Below are 19,401 nucleotides of genomic sequence, written 5' to 3' on the forward strand. Positions count from 1 at the left end.
CAGAAAATGACATGTGAAAAACACAGAAGCCACAGTTCTTTCTAAATAAACTCTGCACATCCCCAAAATCTACTTGCACTCTTCACCCCGGCCTTTTCTTCTTCTTTCTCATCCTTATCGGAAAGGAAGTGTATATATGCTGAGTGAGCACCTCTCCCTTGCTGGGAATCTGTTCTGAACGCTTGTGGTGTGAGATTTCCTCAACAAGATGCTTCAGGACAAACACCCTCGCTGCAAGCCCTGCTCTTATTCACCTCTTTCCTCCCAGCTCACCTGGGAGGGGTCTTTTTCCAGGTAGAGATTTGGCTTTTGCATGTCAGAGGGGGCACCTGAGCCTGGGTAGAACCCCAGCGATAATTTTGTGCTTTAAAAAGCTTAAAAAAAAAAAAGGGCACATAAAACGGAAGCTGGTACATTTCCTGAGGCAGTTCAGTCCCACAAGTTGGGATGGCAGAAAAACGGTGTCACGTTCTTAGAAAGAGGGACACTTCAGCACCACCAGCCTAGCCCCCAAGATTCCCACTAGAAGAAAGCTCACCACCACCACCCACAGACACACAAGCACCTTCTCTTGGGACACCCCGCTCCTGCCCCCTAACTAACCCCAGGAGACAAAAGTCCCCTCCTGGGGGCTCCTGAATGCGACCCACAGTACCTCTTGGCAAGGACGAGATGAGAAGGAGCTGCAGGAAAGTAAGCCCCAGCTGCGGCCACCAGCCCAGCTCCATCGTTCCCGCGGCGGTGCCCGGAGTGACTGCTGGGGAGGGACCGAGGCAGGCCGGCGGGCAGGCGGCTCCTACGCGGACCTCCCCAAGCCCCAGCTGAGCGGGAGCTCGGGTTTCAGCTCGCCAGGCTCTCCCATCCTCATCCGAGGGGAACCACCTTCAGCCGGCGCGACGTCAGCCCAAACCTCTCCTCTCGGCGGCCGCCTTAACCCTTGCGGAGCCCGGGGAGGTGTGGCCACGCGAGGAGGCCCCGGGCTGCGGCTGGAAGGGAAGCTGCGGGGCACGGAGGCCCGCCCAGGTCCGGCTGGGCTCCCCCAGGCGGTGAGGGCAGGGGAGAAGCCCGCAGGACCCTGAATGGGGGGCGGAGGTAGCCGGGGCTGCGCCTCCTCCCCGCCCCCCCACGCCCCCCATGCCCCCCCCCCCCCAACCTCAGGTGAGGTCTGAAGCCCCACCCCACCTCCAGCCCGATGGGAGGTCCAGTGCCTGCCTTGACTGCACACACTGAGTCCGCCAGATTAAACGCCTGGCCTTGGGGGAGGGGGTGAGCGGGAGATGGGAGAAAAGCAGTCAACCTGTCTCCCCCCTCCACCTGTATCCCCAGTCTCCTTCCTGCCCAGCGTTTGCTCACAGCCCTCACAGTCTGGAAACCTTATCCTTTGCCTCTATAGGCTGCTGGGGGTATTCTGCATGGACCCACAGCGCCCATTATGGTGAGTTCAGCAGCTTAAAGAGCTCCTGTCACATGCCAGGCAGGGTACCGGGCTCAGGGATAAAAGAACGCGCAGGCATTTTCCCGGTAGTGAGGGCGTTCAGTCTAGGTATGGAGACAGCAAAGGAGATGTTGAAGTGAGGAGGAAGGATGTGTTACAAGATAACAGCTGACATTCTTGATCAATTTTTCTGTGCCAGGCATCTGAGTACCATACATGTATCAACTCATTTATTCCTCATAATACACCTGTCATTCAGTCTTACAGAGACAGATACTGGGGCATGAGAATTCAATAGCTCATCCAAGTAAATGGCAGAGCCAGGGTTTGAACCCAAGCAGCTTGGGTCCAGAAGCTACAATCCCAGCCAGCAGGCACACTGCTTCTTAAAATTCTGTGTATGCAGTGTTTTATTTAGCCATTATAGTCACCATGTACAGTAGATGGCACTGTCCCTGTAGTATGGATGCCAAAACCAAGACTCAGAGATGAAATGACTTGTTCAAGGTCACTTGGCTGGAGCTGTCAGAGTAGGATTGACACCCAGGTCTAACTCAGGGAAGCGCTGGGGTTTCAGGACATGCTTGATCTCAAGTTTGTGAGATCAGATGAAGAACCGAGGTTGGGAGGAGTGATCATTCAGGCCTAGATCACTGGGAGGCTTCCCAGAACTGGGGAAGCTTGAGCTGGGACCTGAGAGAGGCAGGATCTCAATCTATGGAGGGAGTGGGGGAGGTCTTTCTAAGAAAAAGGGCTGAGTTCATCTAGTGCCACTGGGAAATAAATGACTATTTACATGTTTAATTAAAGGATACTTTTATCCTTTAATTATCCTTTCTTCAAAGGATCCATGACAATGTAAACCATTAAAATGAATTTTAGACACACACACACACACACACACATATATGGAATCTAGAAAGATGGTACTGATGAACCTATTTGCAGGGCAGTAATGGAGATATAAAAACAGACTTATGAACACAGTGAAGGAGAGTGTGGGTCAAATAGAGTAGCTTTGAAACATATACAATTTCATATGTAAAATAGATAGCTGGTGGGAATTTGCTATATGATGCAGGGAGCTCAAACCCAATGCTCTGTGACAACCTAGAGGGTTGGGACCAGGTGGGAGGTGGGAGGGCAGTTTAAGAGGGAGGGGACATATGTATCCCTATGGGTGATTCAGGCTGATGTATAGCAGAAACCAACACAATACTGTAAAGCAATTATCCTCCAACTAAAAATAAATACATTTTAAAAAAAATGAATTTTAGGGACTTCCCTGGTGGTCCAGTGGCTAAGACTCCAAACTTTCAAGGTCAGGGAATTAGCTTCAACTAAGAGTTCAAATGCCCATAACTAGAGATCCTGCATGCCACAACTAAGACCTGGTGCAGCCAAATAAATAAAATAAATAAATACTAAAATGAATTTTAAACAGTTTTGAGATTACACACACACACACACACACATACACACACATAATCTCATTGGAAAAGACCCTGATGCTGGGAAAGATTGAAGGCGGGAGGAGAAGGGGATGCCAGAGGATGAGATGGCTGGATGGCATCACCAATGGGGTGGATATAAGTTTGAGTAAGCTCCAGGAGTTGGTGGTGGACAGGGAAGCCTGGCATGCTGCGGTCCATGGGGTCGCAAAAAGTCGGACACGACTGAGCAACTGAACTGACGGATACAAACACACGCACAGACATATCTCAGAACAAAAGCCAACTCAAGAGGATAAACACTCTGTACAGTTTGGAGAGAGAAGGTAAAGAGAAAGCATGTAGTCATGGTGCTTGGATTTTATTCCATAGTTAATGGAAGACTCTGACTGTTTAGGAGCAGAAGGTATGGGGCCCAAAGCAAAGTCCGAGAAGAAAAGCCTTTCTGGTGTCCAGAATGGGGGATGGAGGAGGCCAAGGCCTGGCTAGAGAGAACAGCTTGGAGCGAGGAGCAAGCAGTGGAAGTTGAAGGGAAAACAGTGGGAGGAACTTGGGGAAGGCAGAGTCCTGGGACTCAGAACAGCCTGGGAGCGCAGGAGCACAGCCACAGGGACTCCACTCAGGGAAATCCCTGAAAGCCAGCCCTGCTTCTGGGGCCCACCGCAGCCAAAAGACTGGGAGCAAGAACCTAGCGGTCAAATCCTCCATTCACCACCAACTCTCAGAATCTCAACTGTCTCATCTGTAAAATGAAAATAATAACCAAAGCTACTTTGTGGACTATTTGGAGAATTTAATGAGATTATGTACATAAGATCCTTAGCACAGGGTTGAGCTCGTTCTAAATGCTCAATAAATATAAATCACTGTCTGTATTATCTGTCTGAGACTGACCCCATGGAAATCCCATGGTATGGGCCTTCTTCCTCACCCTCAGTTTCTCTATTAAAGTGAAATTTGTTAAAACAGGCACCAAAAATAACCTTAAAGGGGAGGGTGGGGAATGTGCCAAAGGGCAGCTGGGTAGGAGGTTAGAAGAGGAGAGTTTTACTTTCTTGCTGGTCAACCAGCCCTAGTCCTTTGGTGATGGTAGTAGGGAGGAGTTGACATGGTTTCCAAGTAACCACAGGATATGGTCTTGGGTGGCCTCAGCCTGCAGTGGTTTGGAGCAGGGCTTGGGTTCCCAGCCAGAGACTGAGACCAGGGTGGGGTGGTGAAAGTACCAGATCCTAGCTTCTAGATCAGCAGTCAGTGACAAGGGCCCTGGGCCTTTGGCTTTGCAGAAAATAATTTCCACAAAGATAGAAAGTGGTGAGATAAGTAAAGTGTTTATTAAGAGGGAAAAAGCGTACAGTAGGTGTGGCTAGACACAAGAGGGGACTCTGAGAGAGAGTCACTGAGTCGTGCCCTTGTGGCAGTTTGAATGACTTTTATAGGGTATTTCTTCCAGGGTTTTCTGTAGCCAATCATTTTGATTTGCCTGGTTCACAGTCCGTATTTGGTATATCTCAGGATCCTCCCATGTGTGTGCACGCATACATCTCTTAGCCTAGATGGATTTTACCAAAAAGGCATATGGGTAGCTTAGCATTAGTTAGCATCACTCCCCTCTGACCTCCAAGGAGCTTTCCTGCACATGTGTGATAGGGGAGGTCTTCGGACTTTGAGAACAAGAAATACGTGGACTGGGCAGGGCTTAGCCTCCTCCCTTATTTGTTCTCATCTCTTCTTGGAGTTTCTGTGCTTAGGGATGAATCTCCAATCACATTACCCTGGTGGAGTGCAGGGTGGGAGGGAAGCTTCTACCTCCTGCCTCAATATTACAGCCTCTTAGGAATCTGTTTATCCCATTAGCTGACAATGCCACTTCCTTCTTCCCTTGTCTCCCCTCACCTACACACACACACACACATAAACCTACGCAGCAGCTTCATCCCTACAGCAATTTAGCCCACAAGGGCGGGGCCCCAGGTGATGCATGTGACTCTCTAAAGAAGTCTCTACTGAAAGTCTTTGCTGCTCCAGGCTTAAGGGACTGGAAACAAGCCTTCACATCTATTTTTGGAATGCCCACAGGAATAATGTCACTAATTTGGGTTTGCAAATTTCCTAGGACTAGGGAACCTGGAAAGGAATTCTCAGAAAGGAGTGGGGCACATTCCTCTGGGGAACTGAAAGCAACGATCAGATATTACCTTGTTGAACTTGACAGTAAACTTGGACTGGGAGAGGAAGAAGGAAGCGATAACTATGATACAAAAAAGGTGGGTAGTTTGTCTGAGGTCATACAACCCTACATAAATTTCCGTTTTCCCACGAAAGTTTAGCTTCCTCTCTTTCCATTAACTCTGTTTTTCATATTGATAGAGTTTAGTGTTGTTCTAAATCAGGATTCTTGACCCAGGTTCCATGGGGTCTACCAGAAGGACTTTTCACAGGGCCTTTGAACCTCTGGAAATGATATGCAAATTTTTCATGCAGTTTTTGGAGCAAGAGGAAGTCATGGCCTTCTTCAAAATTTCATAGGGATCTGCAAACACCCAGGTTTTTTAGAATCACTGATCTTTACAAGTTAACATCGAAATTCACCAAATATTTGTTGGGTTTGGGGAAAGTGGTTTGCTACGTGCAGTGATTGAGTCTAGGCTATAAAATGCACGATGGATATTTTTAGGACCCTCCCCCCTTTTTTTTTCTATTTCTGTCTTAAGAGCACTTGCTCTGGCTCACACTGCCTCGTGCTGAATCCAGGTGGACCACTAGCTACTTGTGTACACCTCAGTAGGTTATTTCACCTATGATGGCTGTAGTTTTCTCATCTGTTAAGTGAGGAGAATAATGGTACCTGCCCCCATGGGGTTGGAGTAAAGAGCTCAGAACAGTGTCTAAAATACACTAAGTACTCAGAAAACACTATTTTTATTATGGTTCTCTCCCCCTCCTGCCCTCACTTTCTACACCCACTTCTGGGAGGAATAAATCACTAGAAAGGCTGGATGTAACAGAGGCAAAGTGCCATGCTGGGGAACAGGGAACGATACCTGGAATTAAAAATTATCTTCTTATAATGAGCACTCAGAAATCAACAATCGGCTGTAGTAGATGGAGTCAGGCCACCCATTTAATTACAAGTCACAATCCCCACTAATTTTCACATGAAAGGATGAGGCACTCTAAAAAACCTGGACCTTTTTCCACTGCCATGGGAGGCTGATTGCATGTGAATACACGGAAAGAAACCGCAGTGGAGGCTGTCTTGTGAATGACAACAGCTCCCCAGTCTCCAAGCTGTAACTTTTTCAGATCAGCAGCTTGAGCAGAGACCATCGAGGGCAAGCCAGAGGGAATAGCTAGGGTGAGACCCGTCTGTAAGCACTGCTTGCTGGTCATTATGTTTGGTTTTCATCAGCCCTATGAAACACAGAGTTCAAGTCACCCAGGGCCAGAGATGGAGAAGGGTAGGTCTGGGGGAAAGACAAAGGGCCCTTCCACCAGAGCCTGCTCTAACTGGCCCCACCATGGAAGTCTCCAGCCTTAATGAATCCCGGCTGTTCACCTACACAACAAGTGATGATGTTGTGCCTCCTGGCTCAGCTCCGCTCCCTTTCCACCGGGAGCTGGGCAAGCGGGTAGGTGAGTCTGTGGTTCTTTCCGCGGCCACATTCTTCTTGCTCTATGTCATTCTTTATGGAACTCGCTGAAAGAGGGCGTGCTTCCTTCCTTCGCAGTCACTGCACTCTTGAATCTCTTGGGGGAATCAGTTCTTGATTTTCATGTGTGTATTTATAAACTTCAATTTAAATCAAAATTTCTGCTATGCCATGAGCTGCAAAGCTTTATAAAGAACTCTGACAAAAACTGGGACCCCAGTCCAAATGACTAACTCAAGAGTTACATGTAGTTGCACCATTTTGACATATAGTTGAGCTATTTTGGGTGGGGAAAGGACCAAAACAGAAAAATTCCGAGGAAAGGCAGCAGGGTATGGTGGCATGTAAATGGCACCAGGTCCTGGCATGAAAATGGCACCAGGTCCCAGCATGAACCAAGGCTCTACTACCTACCAGCTGGGTGAACTTGGACAAGTCCATTGGCTCCTCTAAGTCTCACTTTGAAAGAAAGTGAAAAGTATCAGTCACTCAGTCGTGTCTGACTCTTTGCAACCCCATGAACTGTAGCCCACTAGGCTCCTCTGTCTATGGGATTCTCCAATCAAGAATCCTGGAGTGGGTTGCCATTTCCTCCTCCAGGGGATCTTCTGGACCCAGGGATTGAAACTGCATCTCCTGGGGCTCCTGCATTGCAGACAGATTCTTTACCATATGAGCCACCAGGAAAGGAGCAGTCTCACTCTCCTCATCAGTAAAAGGGAGGTGAGAGCTGCCTTATCATTCTGGGGAGATTAAAATGAGGCTGGCCTGCATAATGATAGCTCAATCAAGGGTGACTGTTATGAACACCTAATCTTAGAGTTTCATTTTGAAATAGGGACCATTTCCCACAGCTCTGGTGATGGAAGTTAGGTTATGTTCCTATACTGATTTGAAGCCAACGTGTGTCTGAAAAATATATTGCCTTGAACAGTTATGCTTCCAGTTGGAGGTCTAGGGGCAGAGTGTGCATTTGTTCAAAGACAAATTGAGAGGTGTGACCTGAGAGGACGCAGTCCAGGTGCTAAAGAAAGAAATATTCTGACATTTGTTAAAGACTGTAGGGAAGGGGACTTCCTTGGCAGTCCATGGTTAAGAATCCACCTTGCAATGCAGGGGACATGGGTTCAGTCCCGAGTCAGGGGAACTAAGCTCCCACATGCCACAGAGCAATGAAGTCTGCATTGCAACTGCTGAGCCCACGCGACACAGCTAGAGAGTCTGTGCACCGCAACGAAAGATCCTGCCAAAAGACGGAACATCCCAGAGGCGTGTAACCAGGGGATCTGAAGGTCAGAAAAGTTAACCTGAGAAGGCGACATTGAACTTCAGAGTTGAAGAAACACAGAGGGAAGGGAGAGTAGAGGACAAGAGATGAGAAAGACCATGTACCTGGAGGCTACAGGTGCAGGCAGGCCTTGAGAACCATGAACTTGGTTCGTGGGGGTCATGGAAAGAGCCGGGGGGTCAGTGACTGGATGGTTGGTGCCCCAGTTTCCCCTCTCTGCAACAACATGCAGTATGCAACGGGATGGAGAGAAGCGGCTTGAGAGGCTCCAAGGAGGTAAAAAGGATGGGATCAATGATCATGGTATATAGGTTGAGGAAAAATACAGGAGCAAAGTGAGCGTTATCCCTTTTGCTAACTGCATAGGAGTGGACAGATGCATGGCGGTGAGCTGCGCAGGACTGCTCTCCTCTCTCTCAGCCTCTCTCTCTGTCACTGTCTCTGTCAGATCACCCACTCTGGGAGAAGTCAACTATGCAAAGCTCACATGGAAGGGAACCAAAGCTTCCTGACAACAGTCCCCCAGAGGAGCTTGGGAGCACATCCTCCTTTCTGGGGCCCTTCTGGTGGCTGCAGCCCTCAGCAGCAACTTGCCTGCAACCTAGCAAGAGTCCCCTTAGCCAGAATCACCCAGATAAGCTGCTCCCAGATCCCCAACCTTCAGAAACTGGGTAAGATAACAAATCGTGTTGCTTGGCACTGCTAAATTTGTTCCACAGCAAGAAATGACTAACACAAAAGATCTCTGAATTGGATGATCTTTAGAAGAAGCTAAAAGTGTCTACACAGTCGGTAAATCTGCAGCCAAATGAAAACTGCTAGAGTTTAAGGACCCAACGGTGAGAAATTTAATAAAGTGAGACTGTCACAGGAAAGAGGCTTTCAGCAGCACATAACAGCAAACCCAACTTACCTGGCTTAAACAATAAGGAATTGTATTGTCCAGTACAGCAATAAGTTCACAGTTAAGACGACTCCAGAACTCAGTCTGTGCCCTAACAATAGTGTTAAGTATTTAAATAGCTCTGAATAACCAGCAGATATATATGGTATGCACATATTTATATAGAATCTTAGGACATATAAATATAGCATATGTTGTATGGATGGCTAACAGGAGCATAGAAAGTGCTCATCATCGTTAGTTATTAGAGAAACACAAATCAAAACTATAGTAATATATCATCCCACACCTGTCAGAATGGCCGTCATCAAAAAGTCTACAAATAATGAATGCTGGAGAGGGTGTGGAGAAAAGAGAAACTTCCTGCACTGCTGGAGGGAATGTAAATTGGTATAGTCACTGTGGAAAACAGCATGGAGGTTCCTTAAAAACCTAAAAATAGAGGTGCCATATGACCCAAATGAACAGAGGAGTCTGGTGAGCTATAGTAACCGTGGGGTCACGAAGAGTTGGCACAACGGAGCAACTAGCACACAGTCGCTTCAGTCATGTTCAACTCTTTGCAATCCCATGGACTGCAGCAGGCCAGGCTTCTCCATCCATGGGGTTCTCCAGGCAAGAATATTGGAGTGGGTTGCCATTTCCTCCTCCAGGGATCTTCCTGACCCAGAGACTGAACCAGCATCTCTTAATGTCTCCTGCATTGGCAGCCAGGTTCGCTAACACTGGTACCACCTAGGATGAGTAATATTCCATCATATATATATATATATATATATATATATATATATATATATTACTCAGCCATAAAAAATAATGAAATAATGCCACTTGCAGCAACATGGATGGACCTAAAGGTGATCAGACTAAATGAAGTAAGTCAGAGAGAAAAAGACAAATATTTTATCACTTATATGTGGAATCTAAAAATCGGTACAAATGAACTTATTTACAGAACAGAAACAGACTCATGGACATAGAAAACAAACTGATAGTCACCAAAGGAGAAGGCAGGGAGGGATAAATTAGGGGTATGGAATTAACAGATACATACTACCATACGCAAAATAGAGAATAAACATTTACTGTATAACATAGGGAACTGTATTCACTATTTTGTAATAACCTATAGTGGAAAATAATTTTTTAAAGGATATATATACACACATATATGCAAATCACATTGCTGTACCTGAAACTAACACAGCTTTATAAATCAACTACACTTCAGTTAAAAACAGCATATGTTACTTGTGAATACAAACATCATCAAACTATTAAAAATAGGTAGAATTGACATGGTAGTGGTGGTGGTTTAGTTGCTAAGTCATGTCTGACTCTTGCGACCCCATGGAAATGACATACAGTACCTTAAAGGCAGTAGTTACCATTGAAAAGAAGGGGTATCAGGATTCCCTAGTGGTCCGGCGGTTAAGCATCCACCTTACAATGCAGGGTACAACGGTTCCATCCCTGTCCGGGATCCCACATGCCGTGGAGCAGCTAGGGCCATGCACCACGACTACGGGGCCCACACGCTAGAGCCCATGGCTCGCAAGATGCCACTGCGGAAGCCTGTGAACTCCAGAGCCTGTGCTCCGTAAGAGGAGAAGCTACCGCAGTGAGAAGCCTGCGAACTACAGCTGGAGAGGGGCCCCACCCACTGTAGCTAGAGAAAGTTCACACACAGCAATGAAGAACCCAAAGACCCAGCATAGCCATAAAAAAAGAAAAGAATGAAGGGTGTCACAAAATGTGATATATGAAAGTTTAGCTTCAATATTAAACAAGTAAAAGAGATATTGAAGCAATTGAAGCCAAATGTTAACAGCTGTCTCTCTTTGAGGCTAGTACATAGGGTTCTGTTATAGTCTGGAAGTTTTTTGGATGTCTGGATTATTAATAATTATACATATATTTTATAAAGTAGATACAAAAATGTAAGAAAAGGACACATGGGAAAATATTTTAATGGATAGAGAAGACAAGCATTTATTCTTTAAGGAAACATTTTGAAAGAATAAAATAATGCCATTTGCAGCAACATGGATGGACCTACAGATTATCTTAAAAGTGAAACAGCAAGACAAATGCCATATGATGCCACTTATATGTGGAATCTAAAATATGACACAAAAGAACTTATCTACGAAACAGACTCACAGATTTAGAGAACAGACTTGTGATTGCCAAGGGGCTGGGGGCTAGGGGAGGGATGGACTGGGAGCTGGGACTGGCAGATGCAAACTGGTACGTATAGAATGAATCAACAACAAACTTCTACTGTATAGCACAGGGAACTATATTCAATATCCTGTGAAAAAGCATAATGGAAAAGAATATGAAAAAAATGTATATATACGTATAACTGAATTACTTTGCTAGGCGGCAGACATTCACACATTATTAATCAAGTATACTTCAATTTTAAAAAAAGAAAACACTTTGAGTGTCTCCTACATGTCAGCCACATTCTAGGCTATGGGGACAGCATGGTGAACAAGACAGAATGATTCCTGTCTTCATGGAGCTTACATCCTACTGGGCAAAGATATATAACAAACAAAGAAGAGCAGATCAGATGGGAGAGCGCTATGCTACAAACAAAGCAGGGAAATAGTCTAGGAGGGATGGAGGAAGGTACTTCAGTTTGTGGAATCAGAGCAGGCCTCTCTAAGAAGAGAGAAGGTGACGCTGAAGTTGAAACCCAGATTAAAACATCATGAGAGCCTCCGAGGAAAGGGCATCCCAGGCACAGGGAACGGCTAACAGAAAGGCTGAGAGCTAGGAATGAGCTTAGAGCGCACAAGGAGCGCAAAGAAGTCCCGTGTGGCCAGCACACAAATACATAACCCACTTTCTAGGAAAGAGGGCATATGGCAGGGGCCAGGAGAACATGCTTGGATGATCAAGTGAATTCACACCAATGTCACGTTACCTTTGGGGTATCGGGGAATTCTTTGAAAATTTAGTGGAAAACTATGGATCCTAGAAAAATACACACACATATTGATTTTTGCTTATAATTTTGGAATATACATGGACCCTCTGAAGCCCACCCAGAAATGATCTCATTGCAGCATTCAAACTCAAGCCACATTATTCCCAGTTGGTGAGGGTATGGGGGCCTGACCTTTTTTACTTGAATGCAGGCCATTTCGACTCTAGTGTTCCCTACCACAACAACCAATGCTATACCAGTCGGAAGGTCTCCTACCCCATCCTCCTGTGTTTCTGCTTGCTTTTCACCAGGTCAGACCTACATAGCAGTCTGAAGGCTCTCCCTGCCTAATCCTGCTTCTCTCCCTTTTATGTTTCATAGGCTTTACCACCAAGAATTCTTTTTCAACGTACCTATTTTTGGTTGTGCTGGGTCTCTGTTGCTGTGCATGGGCTTGTCTAGTTGGGGCAAGCAGACAGTACTCTCTAGTCGCTATGTGCAGGCTTCTCATTGCGGCGGTTTCTCTTATTGAGGTGAGGACTCTATAGCAGGGGTTTAGTATTTGTGGTCCATTGGTCCAGCTGCCCCAGGGCCTGTGGAATCCTCCTGGACCAGGAATTGAACCTGGGTCCCCTGCACTGGCAGGCAGATCCCCAACCACTGGACCACAAGGGAGGTGCTACCACCAAGAATTCTATCTGGCACTTCTAAGTTTGCTTGGTGTCTGTTTCTTAGACACCAATACAATCAATATTGTATTGCAACCAACCAATACAATCAGTACCGGGAATAATAAAAAACAAGAGGTGGTAAGAGGGGGTTGTGGTTCTAGATCACAGAGCTGGCAAGGAAAGCCCCATTCCCCAATGGTATTTGCAGTATAGATAACCCTGGCACAAGGTGGCAACCCAACTGCTAAAGATTTCCCAGGTGGCTACTTAGAAGTACTTCCTAGTGGAGGAGAATGCCTGGGCTGGGATGAAGATTTAGGCTTTTATTCATTATGGAGGAACAGCACATTTAAGGACAATGGAATCAGCCGGTTACTAAGTCGATCTGATGCCCTGCAGAGGGATAATGAGAAACTAAGTATAATTAACAAATTTAAATACTAAGTGTGAAAGCCAGTGGTCCTCTTTGGTAGTTCCTGCAGTAGGAGAGTGGATTAAACTGAGAAACAAACTCAGGTTCTGATATTTATTGGCTTCAAAGACAGCGGAATGCTTAGTCATGGCTGGTCTACTATGCTATGCTATCAGTGTCCTGCCTGGAAAAACTTGAACTCTTGAACCTGAGATTGACTCATCTGTATGGATCCTCCCAAAGTATGTGGTTCCACTGAATTCCGTGAATCCCCTGAGCCTTCAGAGATGGCTCATCTGTTCCCGTTAAGAACCAGAGCTCCATCCTTGGGAAGAAATAGTGTGGGTGTTTTCCCACTGCAAGAAGGTAAGGGTCCTCCTCAGGACTTTCGCTCAGGCCTGTCCTGGCTACCAGGCCAGAAAACAGGGTTAAGTTCCATCCTAATCCCAGTTTAGAACATGATGAGGGAAGAAAGAGACAAATGCCAATGGGGCTGCAAGAATTAAGCAGCATGTAGCAGGAGTAGCCAGGGAAGTAACCGTGGGACTGGATTTTGAGGGCGCTTGATCAAGGAGTAGGGCTTCCCTGGTGGCTCAGACGGTAAAGCGTCTGCCTCCAATGCGGGAGACCTGGGTTCAATCCCCGGGTCGGGAAGATCCCCTGGAGAAGGAAATGGCAACCCGCTCCAGGACTCTTGCCTGGAAAATTCCACGCATGGAGGAGCCTGGTAGGCTACAGTCCATGGGGTCGCAAAGAGTCGGACACAACTGAGCAACTTCACTGGCACTGACTGGATCAAGGAGTACAGAACAGAAGAAGAGATAAGCAACAGTTCACTTAACTGGGAGTACTCTTTGGGAATGGATTTAATGCCTTGGCAACAACCCTAGGGTATGGGCAAATTTGCTAGTAGGTAACTCTAAAAAGGGCTTTCCAGGTGTCTTAGTGGTAAAGAATCCCCCTGCCAATGCAGCTGATACGGGTTTGATGCCAGAGTTGGGAAGATCCCCTGAAGAAGGAAATGGCAACCCACTCCAGTATTCTTGCCTGGGAAATCTCATGGACAGAGCAGCCTGGAGGGCTACAGTCCATGAGGTGGCAGAGCCAGACATAACTTGGTGACTAGAAACAAAAGCAAAAGAAAACTCTTAAAAATATGGGGAAAACACTAGCCCATGCTGACCAAGTAGTAATGCCTGAGGTACTGTGGAAATCAGTGGGGTTAAATGGCTCAGGGAAATAGGCATTTTGAATTGGATATATTACATGAGGACAGAAGATGCATCACAAATTTATTTCCATGGAAGGACCTAGAGAAGGCGCTATTCACAATGGCCATTAACAACATGCTGATGAAATGAATATCTCAAAAACAATAGAATGATCTCTGTTCATTTCCAAGGCAAACCATTCAATATCACAGTAATCCAAGTCTATGCCCCAACCAGTAACGCTGAAGAAGCTGAAGTTAAACAGTTCTATGAAGACCTACAAGACCTTTTAGAACTAATACCTAAAAAAAGATATCCTTTTCATTACAGGGGACTGGAATGCAAAAGTAGGAAGTCAAGAAACACCTGGAGTAACAGGCAAATTTGGCCTTGGAATACAGAATGATGCAGGGCAAAGACTAATAAGAGTTTTGCCAAGGAAACACACTGGTCATAGCAAACACCCTCTTCCAACAACACAAGAGAAGACTCTACACATGGACATCACCAGATGGTCAACACCGAAATCAGACTGATTATATTCTTTGCAGCCAAAGATGGAGAAGCTCTATACAGTCAACAAAAACAAGACCAGGAGCTGACTGTGGCTCAGATCATGAACTCCTTATTGCCAAATTCAGACTGAAATTGAAGAAAGTTGGGAAAACCACTACACCATTCAGGTATGACCTAAATCAAATCCCTTATGATTATACACAGGAAGTGAGAAAAGGATTTAAGGGACTAGATCTGATAGAGAGAGTGCCTGATGAATTATGGATGGAGGTTCGTAACATTGTACAGGAGACAGGGATCAAGACCATCCCCATGGAAAAGAAATGCAAAAAAGCAAAATGGCTGTCTGGGGAGGCCTTACAAATAGCTGTGAAAGGAAGAGAAGTGAAACGCAAGGGAGAAAAGGAAAGATATAAGCATCTGAATGCAGAGTTCCAAAGAATAGCAAGAAGAGATATGAAAGTCTTCCTCAGCGATCAATGCAAAGAAATACAGGAAAACAACAGAATGGGAAAGACTAGAGCTCTCTTCAAGAAAACTACAGATACCAAGGGAACATTTCATGCAAAGATGGGCTCAATAAAGGACAGAAATGGTAGGGACCTAACCGAAGCAGAAGATATTAAGAAGAGGTGGCAAGAATACAAAGAAGAACTGTACTAAACATATCTTCACGACCAAGATAATCACGATGGTGTGATCACTCACCTAGAGCCAGATATTCTGGAATGTGAAGTCAAGCAGGCCTTAGAAAGCATCACTATGAACAAAGCTAGTGGAGGTGACAGAATCCCAGTTGAGCTATTTCAAATCCTGAAAGTTGATGCTGTGTGCTGCACTCAATATGCCAGCAAATGTGGAAAACTCAGCAGTGGCTACAGGACTGGAAAAGGTCAGTTTTCATTCCAATCCCAAAGAAAGGCAATGCAAAAGAATGCTCAAACTACCACACTATTGTACTCATCTCACATGCTAGTAAAGTAATACTCAAAATTCTCCAAGCGAGGCTTCAGGATTCGTGAACTGTGAAATTCCAGATGTTCAAGCTGGTTTTAGAAAAGGCAGAGGAACCAGAGATCAAATTGCCAACATCCGCTGGATCATCGAAAAAGCAAGAGAGTTCCAGAAAAACATCTATTTCTGCTTTATTGACTATGCCAAAGCCTTTGACTACGTGGATCACAATAAACTGTGGAAAATTCTGAAAGCGATGGGAATACCAGACCACCTGATCTGCCTCTTGAGAAACCTATATGCAGGTCAGGAAGCAACAGTTAGAACTGGACATGGAACAACAGACTGGTTCCAAGTAGGAAAAGGAGTACTGTATTGTCACCCTGCTTATTTAACTTATATGCAGAGTACATCATGAGAAACGCTGGGCTGGAAGAAGCACAAGCTGGAATCAAGATTGCCGGGAGAAATATCAATAACCTCAGATATGCGGATGACACCAACCTTATGGCAGAAAGTGAAGAGGAGCTAAAAAGCCTCCTGATGAAAGTGAAAGTGGAGAGTGAAAAAGTTGGCTTAAAGCTCAACATTCAGAAAACGAAGATCATGGCATCTGGTCCCATCATGTCATGGGAAATAGATGGGGAAACAGTGTCAGACTTTATCTTTTTGGGCTCCAAAATCACTGCAGATGCTGACTGCAGACATAAAATTAAAAGATGCTTACTCCTTGGAGGAAAAGTTATGACCAATCTAGGTAGCATCTTGAAAAGAAGAGACATTACTTTGCCAACAAATGTCCGTCTAGTCAAGGCTATGGTTTTTCCAGTGGTCATGTATGGATGTGAGAGTTGGACTGTGAAGAAGGCTGAGCACTGAAGAATTGATGCTCTTGAACTGTGGTGTTGGAGAAGACTCTTGAGAATCCCTTGGACTGCAAGGAGATCCAACCAGTCCATTCTGAAGGAGATCAGCCCTGGGATTTCTTTGGAAGGAATGATGCTAAAGCTGAAACTCCAGTACTTTGGCCACCTCATGGGAAGAGTTGACTTATTGGAAAAGACTCTGATGCTGGGAGGGATTGGGGGCAGGAGGAGAAGGGGACGACAGAGGATGAGATGGCTGGATGGCATCACTGACTCGATGGACATGAGTCTGAGTGAACTCTGGGAGTTGGTGATGGATAGGGAGGCCTGGCGTGCTGCGATTCATGAGGTCGCAAAAAGTTGGACACGACTGAGCGACTGAACTGAACTGAAGACATTCAGTGGTAAGTTTCTTCTATAGGCTGAGGTTGATTATAAGAAATATGTCATAAAACTTGGCTTACTAATAGCAGTGGGCATAATAAGGCCTCAAAGCAATAAAGTCCAGAAGATAGTTATTAATCACCAGAAATGAGGGGACCCCACAATAACCACCACAATCAATAAGATTGGAGGGGCAAAGAAGGGGGCTTGACCCTCAAGGAGTTGTGGATATAGTTAATAGAACATGGTATTCCTTAGAGACAAAAGAACAGGCTGAAATGGAGGGTGCTGCTTAATGTATACAATCAAAAGAGGCAAGAACAGATGAGCAAGAGGCTGAGGGTGATTACGTCAACAGAAGTTGTGAATCTAACTCAATTCTTGCACGTGAGCCCGTTTTCTTACCCAGAACCTGGATCCAGAGGTGGATGGGTCCCCAAAAGGAAATAAAAAGCAACACTATGGCAAGTATATGTTATAATGATTCCTTTGATACTTCCCTAAAAATACTTATCACCTCTTACTCAGATGACTGTGGACTAGGGGAATAAAAACGCTCATACATTTTGAGGGTTACTGGACACAGAGTCTAAGATCTGGAGACCTGAAATAACATCAGAGCTACCTGTTTGAGGTATATCTCAGCAGGCTAATAAGTTGACTTCTGGCCAAAGGCCAGCTTACAGTGGGTCTATGGATCACCCATCCAGTGATCATTTTTATGGGCTCCAAATATTTGATTAGGATTGACATACTCAGCTGTTGAACTCTAACATGAAATCTTTGTTTTATCATGATATTGATAATCATGATAATAGAAAGACTGAACAAAAGCCCCTAAAATTGTCCTCCCCTCTGAAACTTTAGTTCCCCAAGATAATGAATCAAAACCAGGATCACATTCTTGGAGAATGGTGATGTTTAGTACCACCTCTAAGGATTTTAACGATGCAGTCATGGTGGTCTGTCTCAATCTAATTCACCAGTCAGGCCCCTGAAGAAGCCAGACGGATACTCTAGCATGACTGTCATCTATCACATGCTTAAACAAGTACTTTCAATAGTGGTTGTCTCGGTACTTTTGCTACAGCAGCTTAACATGGACTTGGGTAAATGGTATGCAGCCAATGAGTTCTTTCCTATCCCAATCAGAGAAGAGAATTAGAAACAATTTACATTCACATGGAATGGTCAGTAGTATACTTTTACAGTATTGTCCTAGGACTCTGTTAATTCTCATGGTGTCATCATATAGTCAAAAGAAATCTGGACCATGTAGAAATTCTGCAGAATATCACAGTGATCCATTCTATCAATGACAGAGCAAGGATTATAAAAGCTGGCTAGCACACTTGAGGCATTGGTGAAACAACTCAATGAAGATGATGAGAGATAAACCGTAGGAAGATGCAGGGGTATTGCACATTGGTTAAGTTTTCTGGGTCCAAAGATCAGGGACAGGCTGAGAAACACTGTCCAAGGTAAAAGACAAATTGCTGCGTTCTTCATCTCTTAGAATGAAGAAGTATAATGTCTCTTGGGCTCTTTGGGATGAGTTTTGGAGGCAGCACACTCCACATCTAGCAATACTACTCCAGCCTGTATCCCAGGAAATCTGAAAGATAGCCTGCTTTGTGTGGGGCCTGGAGCAAGAAAGGAATCTATAGTCCATCTAGGCTCTGGACTCAGAACCCAAGTAGCTCTGCCACGTGGAGGATATGATCTGGGAGACTATCTGCTGTCGGAAGTGTCAGCGATGGGAAAAGATGCACTAAGGGTCTTATAGCAAACTCCAGTGGGAGAATCACAACCTAAGCTTCTAGGGTCTGGACCAAGGCCATGTCAGTTGCAGCATTTGCTTTCTGAGGAACATATAGATTATTACTGAGCCCTGGTGGACAGGGACATTTGACCCTGGAATATCAAGTAATCTTGAGCTGAGTTCTATCACCAGGGGCCTCTCTGGTGGCTCAGATGGTAAAGAATCTGCCTGCAATGCAGGAGATCCAGTTTTGATGCCTGAGTTGGGAAGATCCCCTGGAGAAGAAAATGGCAACCCACTCCAATATTATAGCCTGGGAAATCCCATGAACAGAGGAGCCTATAGTCCGTGGGGTCACAAAGAATCAGACACAACTGAGCGACTAACACTTTCACTTCACTTTTTTCTCCAAGTCATAAAATTACACAGAGCCATAGCAGGTCATTCTAAGATGGAAATGGCACATCCCAAATGGATCCCAAGCAGGCCCAGAGGGCACAATCAAGCTTCATGGACACAAACCCCAGACTCCCATGCCATCCTCCATGATTGCTCAGTAACTGTCTCTCAGCATGCACCTATGACAGACATTCAGGGAGAATTCCCAATACAACCACCTGATGGAGAAAAGTCCCATGCTTGGGTTACAACGGGACATTTAGGTATATGCGTTCGAGCTGGAAAATGGAGGGTGGGCATCTTGTAGGCATCATGGAATGGACCTGAATGACAGAGCTGAGGGAAAATGTTTGCAATGGGTGGAGCTTTGGGTGGTGCACCTAATCCTCTGCTCTGTGAGGAAGAAGTGACCTGGGGTGAGAATATATCAAGATTATGGACCATGGCAAGTGACCTTGCTGGCTGATCATGAGCCTGAAATGAAAAGGACTGAATGACGGGAGGCATGTGAATGGGCATATAGGAGTGGGTACCAAGGAGTACTAGAAAATGTGATC

General features: G+C 45.4%; 1 protein-coding gene across 2 annotated transcripts in view; it reads right to left on the reverse strand.

The window, feature by feature from the left end:
- Positions 1–19,401, reverse strand: part of PAMR1 (peptidase domain containing associated with muscle regeneration 1) — a 187,074-nt gene that overhangs the window by 79,656 nt on the left and 88,017 nt on the right. Inside the window, exon 1 of one of the 2 annotated variants that reach the window (XM_069555117.1) lies at positions 656–1,045. The exons of the other annotated variant lie outside the window; for it this stretch is intronic. Coding sequence (XP_069411218.1) covers positions 656–728 — 73 coding nt within the window. The 5' untranslated portion in view covers positions 729–1,045. Of the gene's footprint in view, positions 1–655; positions 1,046–19,401 lie in introns of those variants that run through there. 2 annotated transcript variants of the gene reach the window in all.

The sequence above is a fragment of the Ovis canadensis genome, chromosome 15 (assembly GCF_042477335.2).
Source record: "Ovis canadensis isolate MfBH-ARS-UI-01 breed Bighorn chromosome 15, ARS-UI_OviCan_v2, whole genome shotgun sequence".
In the NCBI taxonomy this organism is placed as follows: Eukaryota; Metazoa; Chordata; class Mammalia; order Artiodactyla; family Bovidae; genus Ovis; species Ovis canadensis.